We start from the raw sequence: 17,606 nt of genomic DNA on the forward strand, positions 1-17,606 counted from the left end.
GCCTGGTCATTTTTACAGGTGCTCTTTACAGTTAGAACTCATTTTCATGATGACGAGTTCCTCTTTTTGAATATGTATTTTAAGGTTGCAGTTCACAAAGTAGCGGCCAGTTAGTGAGCGGTTCCATTTGAAGCACCTGTGCTCATTACAAGGTCCTTACAGATCGTTTTCTCTACTATACATACAAAATAATACATTTTGATAATAACTTCTTAAATCTTAACCGGTGACCATGCCTTCGTGTCACACAGACTGCATTGAAAAACCGGTGTCAAATTGGTTTCATAAACTTGGAGGTTTTGTTGGGAGAAATCCATGGTGGTTTCTACTTGTCCCTTTGTTCATCTCTGCGGGGCTTGGGGCAGGATTTTACTTCCTTGAAGAGAGAGAGGCACATGGCATAGAGGACCAGTTTACCCCAAAGGACGGGCCTGCAAAAAAGGAGAGACATTTTGTCAAAGAACATTTTCCTCAGAATGATTCAGAGTTCTCTCGTTTGCGGCTGTATACCGAGGGGAGCTATGGGTCTTTCATCGCTGTTTCAAAGTCATCGGATATCTTGAGTGAGAAGGCATTTGAGGAGATCATATATTTAGATGGAAGAGTTAGAGAGATGGGCATAGGCCATGAAAGATTAACTTATGAAAACCTTTGTGCCATGAAAAGTAACATAATTACATGTTAGATGCAAACTTGACCCTTCCTTTTCATAATTCAATGTTTTTGGGGACAGAACTTGGTGGAGTAGTTTTGAATTCAAGTATCATCGTTAGTGCAAAGGCTGTTAGACTCTTCTACTTTCTCAGAGAAAACAACAAGGCAGAAAATGATATTTGGCTACATGGGTTTACTCAAGTGTTTTCCAACTTGTCAGATGAATTGAACAAGGCAAATTCAGAACTGTCTGGGCATACTGCCAGGTTTGGTCAAATACTTTTGTCCATATGTATACAACTATTGAGTGGCTTTACTTATTTGAGCCATATATAATTAGATTACTTATATTCCCTGAAATATAAAAAGGAATGTTTTGTTAAATACTCTGTTCCTAAACTTAACCCTCTACAGTTTTCACTTAGTCTCACAGTATTTGCATTTGTTTTTATATCGGCAGATTCAAGTTTCATATTTCACGTCTAATTCTAGAGAGGAGGAGTTTAAGGGAAACTTAAAATCTGTGATTCCTCTCTTCTCCGTCGCATACTTCCTGGCCATAAGTTTTTCCATTATATCTTGCTTGAGGTAATTTGATGTCTTATGTGTCATCTTTTAAATGAATCAAAATCAGCAAATGTGTGCACCATGTTAAAACACGAATTTAAATTACTATTTAATTGAATATATAATTGCTATGTGTGATGTACCGTATGAAGTAAGAATATTTTCATCTCTAGGTTGGACTGTGTGAGGAACAAGGTGTGGGTGGCCAGCTTTGGTGCTCTGTCTGCAGGCCTAGCAGTGCTGTCCAGTTTCGGGTTGTTGCTGCTCTGTGGAATGCCCTTTGCCATGACTGTTGCAACTGCTCCTTTCTTAATACTTGGTAAAGTTTTTTCTTCAGATACCTTAGATGGTTATCTTAACAACCCAGAACCAAATCTCACGTGATTTTAATGTTTTTGTCTGTCACACGAGACTACTTAGATGGTAACGCTTTACCTTAAGTTGCCCTTATACCTGTGTAACTACACAGTAATAACTGTATTAACAACATTGTATTAACATGTAGTAACATTGTAACTAATAAAGTTTGGCGGTATTTATTACAGTGGTAATTCCCTCTAATGATCTTTGTTCTACTGATGTGTTGTTCCATATACTCTATGTTGATTGCAGGAATTGGTGTTGACGACATGTTCATCATGATTTCCTGCTGGCAGCAGACTCAGGTTCATGACAACGTAGAGGACCGTATGGCAGCTACATACAAAGACGCAGCTATCTCTATCACCATCACAACACTAACTGATGCCCTGGCCTTCTATATTGGTCTGTTAACTCCCTTTGGTTCTGTACAATCCTTTTGTATGTATACTGGCACAGCTGTCCTGTTCTGCTACTTGTACAATATTACCTTCTTTGGTGCATTTCTGGAACTGAATGGAAGACGTGAAAAGGGCAACAGACACTGGCTGACATGCATGAAGGTTCCAGAACCAGAGGATAGTCCTGAAAAGTACAATATCTGCTGTGTAGGAGGGGCATATGACCAGGAAACGGGAAAAGAGGAAGTTATGCCAATTAACAACTTCTTTAAGATGTACTATGGGCCATTTCTAACAAATACTTGGACCAAGGTGTTTGTGATCCTGCTCTATGCTGGATATTTGGGCTCAAGTATCTATGGTTGCTTCCAAATCCAAGAAGGCATTGACCTTAAAAACCTAGCAGCCAATAGCTCATATGTGGGTAGCTATTATGATAATGAGGACCAGTACTTTTCACAGTATGGTCCAAATGTAATGGTTGTTGTGACTGACAGTGAGTTTCAATATTGGAACGAAAGTTTTCGGAATAGTCTTGACTCCTGTCTTCAAAACTTTGGAGGTCTATCAATGGTTTCTCAAAATATGATCATATCTTGGCTCGATGAATATCTTAAATTTGGAAAGATGGCCAATTTGAGTCTGTGAGGAAAATACATTCAAAAGTAATCTGTCTGCATTTCTTGAGATGTCCGATTTCATACATGATGTGAATTTTACCGAAATCAAAATATATGCGTCACGTATGTTCATTTAGACAATCAATGTCAGCACATCAGTTGAAGAAAAGAACATGTTGAATGAACTTCGAGTGATGGCTAAGTCAGATGATTGTCCAGGTTCCTTGTTAGTTTACCACCCTGCTTTCATATACTATGACCAGTATGCAGTGATAGTTTGCAATACCATCCAAAATGTTGTTGTTGCTACCTTAGTCATGCTTGTAATTGCTCTCCTATGGATCCCCAACCCCATATGCTCTCTGTGGGTAACCTTTGCCATTGCCTCTGTCATAGTGGGTGTTGCTGGTTTCATGGCATTTTGGCATATCAATCTAGACTCTGTATCCATGATCAATCTTGTAATCTGCATTGGTTTCTCAGTGGACTTTTCTGCTCATATTTCATATGCCTTTGTCTCTAGCGAAGAGCCGACAGCTAACAAGAAAGCAATTGACGCCATCACCAACTTGGGGTATCCCATCTTACAGGGAGCTGTGTCTACTATTTTAGGAGTAGTGGTGCTGTCTGCTGCTGAGAGCTACATCTTCAGAACCTTCTTTAAGATCATGTTCCTGGTGATTTTGTTTGGGGTACTTCATGGCATCGTTTTCATCCCTGTGTTTCTGACCTTCTTTGGCATATGCAATATTAATTGACCAAGATTCACACACAACACACTAATCATGGTTGAAAGGGTTGGTAGAATAGTAGTTAAATTGTTTTAATGAACTGACTTGTTAGCTTACTTATAATCTTGCGATTATGTCATACTTTGCTTTTATGGTATCAAAATATGTATTTTTATGAGTCATCTTTTGTTTTTATTTAATCATTTTAGAAATAGTTTGTAATGTAAATGCTGTGTTGATTGTTACTACAGTGTGCTTATATTTACCTTTGTTGTAATTGTGTTTTAAAAAGCTAATAAAATGATCTCAAATTATATATTGTCTTTTACATATTTATTCAAACAACAGATGCTCTCGGTTGTCATTATGACCACATCAATAATGGGAAGTATTATTATGGTTAGTAACAGTGCTGAGTTTGCATACTAAACTTATGATGTAATCTATTTAACTGTTCGCCTATTCTAGAGATACACCCTCTTCATAAACATTTCAAATGAACCTGTTCGTCAGTGTTCATCACCCCAAATATCCATCATTGCATGGCAATAATCAGTTAGCTTCCTTCATCTTCAGAATATTTTGTATAACTTAACTATTATAAGGAAACCAGAGCAGTACCTACCATAGCTATAATAAGGAAACTGGATACGTAACCCGCATTTGTTAATATGTAACCATATTTATTGCTCTGACACAGTCATCGTGGTTGTTATAGGATCACAGAGACATGTCCAGGGCTGTCAGAGCTATTGATTAGAACTCTTCAGAGGAACGTTATCATGTTGCTATGTTCAGATGAAGTATAGTTTATGGCTGTGATGTCAACAGAGATGCAGATATAATTCAAGGCAAGTTTATTTTTCTAATAGTACAACTTGAAAAAGAGAATAGAAAATGGCTAGGTGCAAAACAGATTGCGTAGAGAAGCCTATAGCTAGGGGATTTGAAATACTTGGGGGCTTTGTTGGTAGACACCCCTGGTGGTTTTTGATTCTTCCCATGTTCATCTCTGCGGGTCTTGGCGGAGGATTTTACTTCCTTGCGGACAGAGAAGCAAACGGCATTGAAGAGATGTTTACTCCTATGAATGGACCTGCCAAAGAGGAACGACAAGTAGTCAAAGAATACTTTCCACAGAATGATGGCGACTTCTCTCGTTTGCGACTCTATACTGAAGGGACCTTTGCATCTCTCATAATTGTTAAGCCTGGAGCAAATATCCTCACAATTACTGCTTATACAGAAATATTGGAAATGGATAGAAATGTAAAAAGTATGACAATTGGTGCATTAGCATTTGAAGACCTATGTGTTAAGAAAGGTGGTGTGTGTGTGTCAAATTCAATCATTGATATTATTAAAACCAACACAACAACGATTAATTATCCATATCATGGCAAAATTTTCATTGCATCTGAAATTGGTGGTGTGAAACTGAAAAGTGGATTAACTGAAATTGATAGCGCAGAGGCAATTAGACTATTTTACTTCTTAAAAGAAGACAACCAGACTATAAATACCATGTGGCTACAGAAGTTTATAGAGACTGCTTCCAAGATGAAAAAAGAAGGCGTGAGTACTCCGTTTTAGAGATGAAACACTTCTCATTAAGCTCCATAGAAACCATGTAGTGTCATGATAATTTGATTATTCTACTATCTTGAGTTGTTTTACTAATATGTTAACTGGATATCTTATGTTTTTATATTCTTATTTGTCTTTGCAGATTACAATATCTTACTTTACCTCAATATCAAGGGATGACGAGTTTGAGAAGAGTTCTGACTCAATCATACCTCTCTTCTCATTGACATATGCCCTGGCCATCAATTTTTCAATCATATCTTGTTTGAGGTATGTTTTGTAATTTTTACATTTCAATACCATTCAACATTATCAGTCAACATTGGACACCTCAATTGAAAAATCTGTTTAACAGTGTTCATTAGGCCTATCTGAAGACAGATATGGGTCCCAAATCAGGCGAATCCACAATGTGACTGCATTACTGTTTTTAAGGCATATCAGAGAACTCTATGCCTACTTATCAGCATTTACCTACATGGACGAATGTTGTGTTTTTGTGTTTTTCTTCCCTAGGTTGGACTGTGTGAGGAACAAGGTGTGGGTGGCAACCTTTGGTGTTCTCTCATCTGGTATGGCAGTGCTGTCCAGTTTTGGGTTGTTGCTGTACTGTGGGATGCCCTTCGCTATGACTGTGGCAACAGCTCCATTCCTGATTCTGGGTAAGCTTACAAATTGATATAAAATAAACCCAGTGCTTAATTTGAGCCGGATCCTGCCGGAACAGGATCCGGTGTGGTGAAACTGAGGATTTGTCGCCACAAATGGTTTGTTTACATAGCAGGTTAGGAAAACTAATGTAGCAGGTAAGGATAATTAACGTGGCAGGTTAGGTGAATTAACATGGTAGGTTAGGAGAACTAACGCAGCAAGTTAGGTGAATTAACGTAGCAGGTTAGGAGAATTAGGTTAAGGTTAGGAAAAAGGTTAGGCTTAGCTAGAATGCTACAGTTGTCAACGATGCGACCACTAGACAGAGCTGTAAGTCTACTCCATCTAGCCACAATGGTAGAAATGTAAACAAACCATCTGTGGTACAAATCATCTATCATAACATCGGCTCGGGCTTATGGTTTGCGCAACATCGTAGCTAGCCTATGTTAAATTGAGACCAATTCGTAGTCGTTGCTGTGTTGAGAGAGAGAAGCGTGCCTGTGTCTCTCACAGAACTAGAATGAGATTAACTTTCTATGATCTCTCTCCCTCTCTCTGCTCTGATAGACATGAGTCTGCAATTTATATTTCTCCAGTGTAGCACTTCATCATTTATTTCCTTATAGAATCATAGCCATGGGAAGTGTGCTGGAAGTGCTGCAGCACCACTGATCAATTTAAATACATTTGCCAAAGTTATAGAATTACTGCTGTCTGTTCAGAAAGAAATGAAAAAATTCAGAATACTACTAATACTACAGAGTAATACTAGTAGTGTTAATAGTAGTACAATAGTAGTAATACGAATAATACTAATAATAATAACAATAGTAGTAATACTAGTAATACTACAGAGTACTTCAAGATAGCGTAGCAGTGCGGTTGTGTTTTCTGTAGTGTCCTCATGTAAATAGCCTGTTTTTTCGTATATATTTCTCAATCTCACTTTCCATCCTTTAACTAAATATACTTTCCTGCAACCCGCCTCACCCAATGTGGAACGGATTCTATTATTTCTTCATACATTTTTATCCAGAACCTCTGGCTGAAACTAGCCAGCTAGCCAGCTAACTAGCTACTTGCTATTAGCCACCGTTAGCGGTCTTCACCATTGTCCGTGGCAGTGGCCTGCACTACCTACCAGCCAGCTCTAGCCTGGACAATTATCTGCCAGTCTGCACATCGCGCTATCGAGCCAGAGCATATCGGATTTTCTGCCGGAATCACTGAATCACTGGACCTTAACACCGGATCATCGCAACTAGCTAGCTGCAACCAAATGGCTGTTGTCGTTGTTGGCTAATCACCACTGTCCTGAAGCTAACCCCAGTTAGCCTTGAGCTAGCCTCGAGCCAGGCCCATCTCCCGGCTATCTACCTCTCTGTCAACTGGACGGGACCTCCTAGTGTTGACACGGAGCCCCGCCGATCCATCACGACTGGTCTGCCGACGTAATCGTCTGATGTAGTTTCAACAGGCTTCCCGTTGCGACGACCACGAAGATCCATCTGCTAGCCCCGGCCCGCTAGCACACGCAATCAACAGCCGTGCCTCCAGCTCGCCTGTAGCGTAGCAGCCACTGAACTGCTCCCGGACTTACTTATTGCTGTTCACTGGACCTTATGATCACTCAGCTACACAGCTGATGCCTGCTGGACTGTTCCTTTATACGGTACCCCATCCTGTTTATCTGTTTAGCCTCAGCTCAAACTTTCGTCGCCATTACCAGCTGTTGTCTTAGCTCTCTCGAATAACACCTGTGACTGCTTTATGCCTCTCTCCCATGTCAATATGCCTTGCTTATTGCTGTTTCGGTTAGTTCTAACTGTACTTTTTCAATGTAGAGCCCCCAGTCCTGCTCAACCTGTCTCAGATAGCTCCTTTGTCCCACCCCCCACACACGCAGAGACCGGCTCACTCGGTGCCTCCAGTGATGCTATCTCTTTCATCTTTACCCTACGCTTAGGTTTACCTCCACTGTACTCATATCCTTCCATATCCTTGTCTGTACATAATGCCCTGAATCTATTCTAGATAGAACTGCCAAAGGGGGCAGAGTTGCAATCTACAGTAGAGATAGCCTGCAGAGCTCTATCATACTATCCAGGTCTGTGCCCAGACAGTTTGAGCTTCTACTTCTAAAAATCCACCTTTCCAGAAATAAGTCTCTCACTGTTGCTGCTTGCTACAGACCCCCTTCAGCCCCCAGCTGTGCCCTGAACACCATATGTGAATTGATTGCCCCCCATCTATCCTCAGAGTTCGTATTGCTTGGTGACCTAAACTGGGATATGCTTAACACCCCGGCCGTCCTACAATCTAAACTAGATGCCCTCAATCTCACACAAATTACAGTATCAAGGAACCTACCAGGTACAACCCTAAATCCGTTAACATGGGCACCCTTATAGATATCATCCTGACTAATCTACCCTCTATATACACCGCCGCTGTCTTCAACCAGGATCTCAGCGATCACTGCCTCATTGCCTGCGTCCGTAATGGGTCCGCGGTCAAACGACCACCCCTCATCACTGTCAAACGCTCCCTAAAACACTTCAGCAAGCAGGCCTTTCTAATTGACCTGGCCCGGGTATCCTGGATGGATATTGACCTCATTCCGTCAGTAGAGGATGCCTGGTTGTTCTTTAAAAGTGCTTTCCTCTCCATCTTAAATAAGCATGCCCCATTCAAAAAATTCTGAACTTAGAACAGATATAGCCCCTGGTTCACCCCAGACTTGACTGCCCTTGACCAGCACAAAAGCATCCTGTGGCATACTGCATTAGCATCGAACAGCCCCTGCGATATGCAACTTTTCAGGGAAGTCAGGAACCAATATACACAATCAGTTAGGAAAGCAAAGGCTAACTTTTTCAAACAGAAATTTGCATCCTGTAGCACTAACTCCAAAAAGTTTTGGGACACTGTAAAGTCCATGGATAATAAGAGCACCTCCTCCCAGCTGCCCACTGCACTGAGGCTAGGAAACACTGTCACTACCGATAAATGTACGATAATCGAACATTTCAACAAGCATTTTGCTACGGCTGGCCATGCTTTCCACCTGGCTAACCCTAACCCGGCCACCAGCTCTGCACCCTCCGCTGCAACTTGCCCATGCCCCCACCTGCATCTCCTTCACCCAAATTCAGATAGCTGATGTCCTGAAAGAGCTGCAAAATCTGGACACCTACAAATCAGCTGGGCTAGAAAATCTGGACCATTTCTTTCTAAAATTAGCTGCCGAAATTGTCGCAACCCCTATTACCATTTACATTACATTTTTTTACATTTTAGTCATTTACCAGCCTGTTGAACCTCTCTTTCGTATCGTCCGAGATCCCCAGAGATTGGAAATCTGCCGCAGTCATCCCCCTCTTCAAAGGGGGTGACACTCTAGATCCAAACTGTTACAGACCTATATCCATCCTGCCCTGCCTTTCGAAAGTATTTGAAAGCCAAGTTAACAAACAGATCAACGACCATTTCGAATCCCACCGTACAGTACTGTGCAGCCGTCTTCATTGACCTGGCCAAGGCTTTTGACTCTGTCAATCACAGCATTCTTATTGGCAGACTAAATAGCCTTGGTTTCTCAAATGACTGCCTCGCCTGGTTCACCAACTACTTCTCAGATAGAGTTCAATGTGTCAAATCGGAGGGCCTGTTGTCTGGACCTCTGGCAGTCTCTATGGGGGTGCCACAGGGTTAAATTCTCGGGCCGACTCTATTCTCTGTGTATATCAATGATGTCGCTCTTGCTGCTGGTGATTCTCAGATCCACCTCTACGCAGACGACACCATTTTGTATACATCTGGCCCTTCATTGGACACTGTGTTAACAAACCTCCAAATGAGCTTTAATGCCATACAACACTCCTTCCGTGGCCTCCAACTGCTCTTAAACGCTAGTAAAACTAAATGCATGCTCTTCAATCGAATGCTGCTTACACCCGCCTGCCGACTAGAATCATTACTCTCGGCGGGTCTGACTTAGAATATGTGGACAACTACAAATACCTAGGTGTCTGGTTAGACCGTAAACTCTCCTTCCAGACTCACATTAAGCATCTCCAATCAAAAGTTACATCTATAATCAGCTTCCTATTTCGCAACAAAGCCTCCTTCACTCATGCTGCTAAATATGCCCTCATAAAACGGACTCTCCTACCGATCCTTGACTTCGGCGATGTCATTTACAAAATAGCTTCCAACACTCTACTCAGCAAATTGGATGTAGTCTATCACAGTGCCATCCGTTTTGTCACCAAAGCCCCATATACTACCCACCATTGTGACCTGTACCCTCTCGTTGGCTGGCCCTCACTACATATTCGTTGCCAAACCCACTGGCTCCAGGTCATCTATAAATCACTTCTAGGCAAATCCCCGCCTTATCTTAGCTCATTGGTCACCATAGCAACACCCACCCGTAGTATGCGTTCCAGCAGGTATATCTCACTGGTCATCTCCAAAGCCAACACCTCCTTTGGTCGCCATTCCTTCCAGTTCTCTGCTGCAAATTACTGGAACGAACTGCAAAAATCTCTGAAGCTGGAGAGACTTATCTCCCTCACTATCTTTAAGCATCAGTTGTCAGAGCAGCTTACCGATCACTGCACCTGTACACAGCCCATCTGTAATTAGCCCACCCAACTACCTCATCCCCATATTGTTATTTACATTGTTATTTATTTTGCTCATTTGCACCCTAGTATCTCTATTTGCACATCATCTTCTGCACATCTATCACTCCAGTAATAATACTAAATTATAATTGTAATTATTTTGCACTATGGCCTATTTATTGCCTTACCTCCATAACTTACTACATTTGCACACACTGTATATAGATTTTCTATTGTGTTATTGACTGTACGTTTTGTTTATTCCATATGTAACTAAAGCAAATGGCTCCTGCTGAAAAGAGAAGAGTCCAATCTGTCTGTAGGCTACCAAAATATTATAGCAACTTCCAAATAGGCCTATTGAGCGAACAGTAGCCTAGGTACAAAGTAAAACAAGAGGGAGATCCCACTGGGCACACACTGGTTGAATCAACGTTGCTTCAACAGGATTTGTCAACATATTGTGACGTGGAATCAACGTGGAAAATTCATTGGATTTGAAAAAAGCCATCAACCAGTACTGTTTTTGTCTCATTTCAACCAGCATTGTAAAGATTGAAATAAGGGTAAAACATCAACTTAAATACATTGACCAACCTTACTAACAGGTTGTTACATCAATCTAATTTCAACATAATCATCAGAACTATGAGTACGTTGAAATTGTGTTGAAAATTCCACAAACTTTTTCATCCTGTATATTGGGGTGGTTGAAATTATATATAATGTTTGATTTGATTAGACACATTTTATTTGAATCAACGTCATTGTTTCAATGTCATGCTATCAACCTAAATAATTAGGTATATTGAAATGAAATGTGAAGCCACAATCCAATGATTTCTGCCTGAACATTGACTCCTACTGGTATAGTGGTTAGAGTGTTGGGCCAGTAACCAAAAGTTTAGAATCCCTGAGCTGACAATACTTTTATCTTGGATATTGTCTTGTATATGAAGGATGGTTGGTTGATTTCACATTTAATCTAGAAGTTATTCACATCTCCATCCCAACCAAAAATCTAAGTTGAAGAATAGTACTAAATTAAATAACATTTTGGGTTGACATGGAGACGTGAATCCAACATATTAATCTGAAAAACTGGATATTGAATTGTGAACGCAACCAAATATCAACATTTGAAAGAGATGTATCTTCTGTTTGGATAGTGTACTGTATATTATGAATAACATATATAAAAGACAATATACAGAGGTACAAGTTTATTACTATTTATACAGTGAGGGAAAAAAGTATTTGATCCCCTGCTGATTTTGTACGTTTGCCCACTGACAAAGAAATTATCAGTCTATAATTTTAATGGTAGGTTTATTTGAACAGTGAGAAACAGAATAACAACAAAAAATCCAGAAAAACATTTTCTCAAAAAAGAACGTTTTTTTTATCAATTAGTATATTTGAGTTTAACCACAATATTTGTTGCAATATTTGTTCTGTCATTTCTGTAGGATTAAATTGAAATTGCAACCAAATTTCAATGGCTTGTTTTAGAAATAGTGATATTTGGGAGATGATTTCCTTTTCAAATACCTGAAAGTGAGGGGTTGTAATCTGAATAAAGGGAAAAAGTCCCTTCTTGAACATTGGGTGAGACAATCTTACTAGTTTGCTAGAGAACCAGTTCGGATTTAAGTATAATTTTTGTATGACTGAAGCTTTTAGTGATAGGTCTAATGCTTTCATATTTAATAATTTCTGTCCTCCTAATTCATATTCATTATATAAATAGGCCCGTTTAATTTTGTCTGGCTTGCCGTTCCAAATAAAATTGAATATTTTTTTCTCATATAATTTAAAAAACAGTTCGCTAGGCATAGGCAAGACCATAAGCAAATAGGTAAACTGGGACAACACCAAAGAGTTAATCAGGTTGATTTTTCCACAAATTGACAGGTATTTACCTTTCCATGGTAGCAAGATTTTATCTATTTTTGCTAACTTTCTATTACATTTTTTTGGAGTGAGATCATTTATTTCATTTGGGATATGTATTCCGAGTATATCCACATCACCATCAGACCATTTTATTGGTAAACTACATGGTAATGTACATTTTTTATTTTTTAGTGATCCAATACGTAATATAGTACATTTATCATAATTTGGTTGTAATCCAGAGAGGTTAGAAAATGTATCTAGATCCTCTATGAGGCTTTTGGTACTTAAGCATATCTAAAACCAAATACTTTTAGACTTTTACTTAAGTAGTATTTTACTGGGTGACTTTCACTTTTACTTGAGTCATTTTCTATTAAGGTATCTTTATTTTTACTCAAGTATGACAATTGGGCACTTTTTCCACCACTGGATGTGTGAAACTTCTGTAAGCGCCTCTACTCTACTGCTCTATATGAAAATGCGATGATATCCATGCAATGCTTTATTATACAACAAATTTATAATTATGCGTTCCGGTCCCTCACTATTTGTTCCGGCACCTCCCGATTGACCTGTACTCTGATGTGATCACAGGAATGAACACAGGTATAAACTAGGTCTGACATTTTATAAAAGAGTGCATTTTCTCCACAGGAATTGGTGTTGACGACATGTTCATCATGATTTCCTGCTGGCAGCAGACTCAGGTTCATGACAACGTAGAGGACCGTATGGCAGCTACATACAAAGATGCAGCTGTCTCGATCACCATCACAACACTAACTGATGCCCTGGCCTTCTATATTGGTCTGTTAACTCCCTTTGGTTCCGTACAATCCTTTTGTATGTATACTGGCACAGCTGTCCTGTTCTGCTACTTGTACAATATTACCTTCTTTGGTGCATTTCTGGCACTGAATGGAAGACGTGAAAAGGGCAACAGACACTGGCTGACATGCATGAAGGTTCCAGAACCAGAGGAGAACACTAAAAAGTACAACCTTTGTAGTATAGGGGGAGCTTATGATCATAAAACGGGAAAAGAGGAACCTATGCCCATTAACAACTTCTTTAAGATGTACTATGGGCCATTTCTAACAAATACTTGGACCAAGGTGTTTGTGATCCTGCTCTATGCTGGATATTTGGGCTCAAGTATCTATGGTTGCTTCCAAATCCAAGAAGGTATAGACCTTAAAAACCTAGCAGTTGATAGCTCATATGTAGGTAGCTATTACGATAATGAGGATCAATACTTTTCAGAGTATGGTCCAAATGTTATGGTTATTGTGACTGACAGCGAGTTTCAATATTGGGACGAAACTGCTCGAAAGAGTCTTGATACTTGTCTCAGAAGTTTTGAGAGTCTAACATTGGCTGGTCAATCATTGGTTGCTAAAGATATGACCCTTTCTTGGCTTAATGAATATGTAAAAGCGGGTGTAGTTTCAAATCCAAATAACGAAACCATTTTCATGGATAGTTTACCTACATTTTTACAACAATCAGGTTTCACACAAGATGTGAATATTTCAAACAAAGTCATAATTGCCTCACGTTTGTTTATTCAGACAATCAACGTCAGTACAGCTGTTGATGAAAAGAACATGTTGAATAAGCTTCGAGAGACAGCTAATGGTTGTCCAGGAAAGTTGGTTGTTTACCACCCTGCTTTCATATACTTTGACCAGTATGCAGTCATTGTTAGTAATACCATCCAAAACATTGTAGTTGCCACTCTTGCTATGCTGGTGATCTCCCTCATGTTGATCCCCAACCCCATATGTTCTCTGTGGGTGACCTTTGCCATTGCCTCTGTCATAGTGGGTGTTGCTGGTTTCATGGCATTATGGGATGTCAATCTAGACTCTGTATCCATGATCAATCTTGTCATATGCATTGGTTTCTCAGTGGATTTTTCTGCTCACATTTCCTATGCTTTTGTCTCTAGCAAAGAGCCGACAGCTAATAAAAAGGCTGTAGATGCTGTCTATCACTTGGGGTATCCCATCTTACAGGGAGCTGTGTCTACTATTTTAGGAGTGGTGGTGCTGTCTGCTGCTAAGAGCTACATCTTTAGAACCTTCTTTAAGATCATGTTATTGGTCATTTTGTTTGGGGCAGTCCATGGTATAGTGTTTATCCCAGTGTTTCTGACCTTCTTTGGAATCTGCAGAGGCAAAGTCAGTGATAAAAAAGATGTAGATGGTAGGTCTAACACCTTGTCTCAAAGAGGTCACATGTGGGTCACCCAAACCACAGGGGATTTCAACATGAAGAATGTGCATGAATTAAGGGCTGTAGCAGCTAATTCAAATGTATGTTCAATCAGTTCTAACCAACGCTCACATTATTCTTCACATCGTGCTAACGGGAAAACTAATAGTGCTTATGAAAACATTGAAGACTGCCCCTAAAACGGTTGTCTTGAGGCCAGATTTACAAGGCATTTCCACTGTACCCGTTTTTTTGTTTTTATGGAATTAATTAAATATTAAAAGGTAGAACAAACAGATTAAAAACTGTACAAAAAACGTTTACGAGAGGGAATAACCCATTATGGTCAAGTGTAAATGAACACACATTCATGTTTTAGCTTTGTTTTATTTCATTCAGCTCTATGCAGTTGGGGCAAGTACAGTAGTTGTAAAGTGATGGAATGAATCTACAAAATAACCAATTATAAATGACATATCAATCATTGATGATTTATTGTGTTTCAAATCCCTAAATCATTGCACAAAATGTCCACCTACAGTAAATATCAATTGAAAAGGTAGGGAATATTTTCACTGTTTCTGTCATTCGTTTTGTTTCATGTAGAAGTACTGTAACATAAAATCAAATGTTAATTTGTTCATTTTGTAAAATTTCATTTTTATTTAGTTGACTCTAATTGTGAAATCTTGTCATCATTGTAATACGTTTAAGGATAAAGATGTTTTTTGTTGTGTTTTTAATAAAGAAATGAAGGAAATCCTCATTCTATGTTTATTCTTTTCCTGCATTAGATACATTTAGGTAGCAAGAATGACTAAAGTCTTCTCAGTGACAGCCAACATCCACACCATATGGCCTATACATTAGATGCAAATGCAGAATAATTTCATACATTTTAAATAAAAGTATTGACTATTAGGCCTTTTTTTAAGGTAGTTACTTCCACACTTTCTTTAAAATGTGTAGGGAGGACAACATTTTTGTTTTTTAACTAAACAAATTGTTAATCAAGTAAGTACAAGTCTCGCAAGTTAGTCAGCATACCACAGCAGATCAAGACAGTTCACTCCAAAATCAAAGTTTGTCAGATGTTTTCAGACATCTGCAAAAGTGGTGCTAAAATTAAGCCATGCCCAAGGCCATCTGTTGTACAGTGTATTCAATACATTTATACAATACAACATACAATACAACATTAATGAAAACGTTAGTAGTAGCTGTTGTGTCCTATGACATTTTCAATCTCTTCCTAGCTCAGGCCTCTATACCCACCTGCTTCAAGATGTCCACTATCATCCCCGTGCCCAAGAAAGGGAAAGTAACTGAACTGAATGACTACCGACCAGTAGCACTCACTTCCGTCATCATGAAGTGCTTCGAGAGGCTAGTCAAAGACCATATCACCTCCTCCCTCCCCGACATACTCAACCCTCTCCAATTCGCCTACCGCCCTGACAGATCCACGGACGACGCAATTTCCATTTCACTGCACACTGCCCTTACCCACCTGGACAAAAGGAATGCATATGTGAGGATGCTGTTCATCGACTACAGCTCGGCCTTCAATACCATAGTGCCCTATAAGCTCATTACAAAGCTCACAGCCCTGGGTCTGAACTCCTCCCTATGCAACTGGGTCCTGGACTTCCTGACAGGCCGCCCGAGGTGGTGAAGGTAGGCAACACTACCTCCTCGACACTGATCCTCAACACAGGGGCCCCACAAGGGTGCGTCCTCAGTTCCCTCCTGTATTCTCTGTATATCCACGACTGCGTGGCCTCACACAGTTCCAACTCCATCGTCAAGTTCGCTGACGACACAACAGTAGTAGGCCTGATCACCAACAACGACGAGACAGCCTACAGGGAGGAGGTGGGCCCTCTGACAGCGTGGTGCCAGGTAAAATACCTCTCCCTCAACATTAGCAAAACAAAGGAGCTGATTGTGGACTTGAGGAGGAACCAGGCTGGACACGCCCCCATCCTCATCAACGTGGCCGCCGTGGAGACGGTCAATAACTTCAAATTCCTCGGCGTACACATCTCAGAGAAGCTAAAATGGTCTCATCACACAGACACCGTAGTGAAGAAGGTGTGGTGTATTAACATTATGACTGTTTCATGAAGAAATGGAATGTTGTTTATGTTAGTATTAAAAGGGAATGTTTTAGGTGTAACGCCACATACAACCGACAGGAAGTGTGTTGTAGACAGGGGAGACTGGTGATTGGCCAGAAGAGGGAGCATCATTGTTTATAAATAGGGGGGAAAACGAAGGAGAGGGCAGAACGAGCAGCCATTCTGAGGCGTCGCTCTCCGGGTGTCATGTCACCTGTAACTTATGCTGTAACCTCGTGATTTTAATAAAAGCCTCTAACACGATGCAGCATAAACGGACTCTTTGTTGACAGCAATAATATGCCACCATTCACCCGATACGACATAATGGCGCCCAACGTGGGGCTGGTCTGCGCCTCTTCTTTGTTTCAGTCAACCGCCAGGCTAACTCGCTTTGAAGCATGGCCAAACAAGGGTGAGTTTTTCTTATCGCTTCGGAGTTTGTTAGATTGGATACGACTTGTGTACACTTGAGAGATGTACCATTACGACCTTGCCTCGGGTGGCGTTATTGCTGATGACTAGAGTCTGTTAAAATATATTCCATTGGAAACGGCAGATAATTGGAAGTTTTAGAGCATAAAACGGTAGGAATTAAGTATTGAAGTGTACAATTAAGGCAGATATGCGCATTCTTTAGGGCACTGTACCGCTTAAGACCCCCAGGGGGGGCCATTTTAGATGTTGGGCCGGCAAATCCGTTTGCACGATAGAATGGGCAGACGGTGGGTTTTTTAAAAGGAGAACTCGGATTAATGGGGTTTATCTGATTGTGATTATGATTCGACTCTCGTCCGACGGGGGGTTTGTTGGGTTTGATTTCTCGGTGTAATGCTCATTAAGTCCCGGTAGCAAAAACGGTAGGATAAATATGTTTAAAATTGATAGGGCAGTGCAGGATATTTATTTGTATGGTAGGCCGCAGTTAGCTAAAGGCTAAGGCTAATTCTAAATGCTTGATTATGTGTCAGGCCACGTGGTACATCGTGGCTAAGGCTAATTCTAAATGCTGAAGTGTGGGTCATGCTACATTCTACATAGCAGCTAAGGCTAATACTAAATGCTAATTGTGTTGCGTGCTACATGCTAATGGATATCCTTAGAGACCCCATTGCGATGGATTAAAGTCTCTTAAACTTGTCTCTGTGTGTAAGTCAGGTTATAT

The 17,606-nt window shown here is 40.3% G+C and overlaps 1 protein-coding gene and 1 pseudogene across 2 annotated transcripts; both read left to right on the forward strand.

The window, feature by feature from the left end:
* Nucleotides 1-232: 232 nt before the first annotated feature.
* LOC311138476 (patched domain-containing protein 3-like) lies at nt 233-3,360 on the forward strand (annotated as a pseudogene). Its single transcript has 4 exons — nt 233-268; nt 1,115-1,242; nt 1,395-1,540; nt 1,834-3,360. The product of its transcript is annotated as a patched domain-containing protein 3-like (transcript).
* An 870-nt stretch (nt 3,361-4,230) lies between these two features.
* Nucleotides 4,231-14,768, forward strand: LOC311105811 (patched domain-containing protein 3-like; the record flags this gene model as incomplete). The annotated part of the gene is made up of 4 exons (XM_084148011.1): nt 4,231-4,908; nt 5,063-5,190; nt 5,437-5,582; nt 12,759-14,768. The coding sequence occupies 4 exons, from the start codon at nt 4,231-4,233 to the stop codon at nt 14,519-14,521; spliced, it is 2,715 nt and encodes a 904-aa protein (XP_084004137.1). The 3' UTR covers nt 14,522-14,768.
* Between the last annotated feature and the right edge of the window lie 2,838 nt (nt 14,769-17,606).

This window comes from Coregonus lavaretus, assembly GCF_964263955.1.
Source record: "Coregonus lavaretus genome assembly, chromosome: 2".
Taxonomy (NCBI): Eukaryota; Metazoa; Chordata; class Actinopteri; order Salmoniformes; family Salmonidae; genus Coregonus; species Coregonus lavaretus.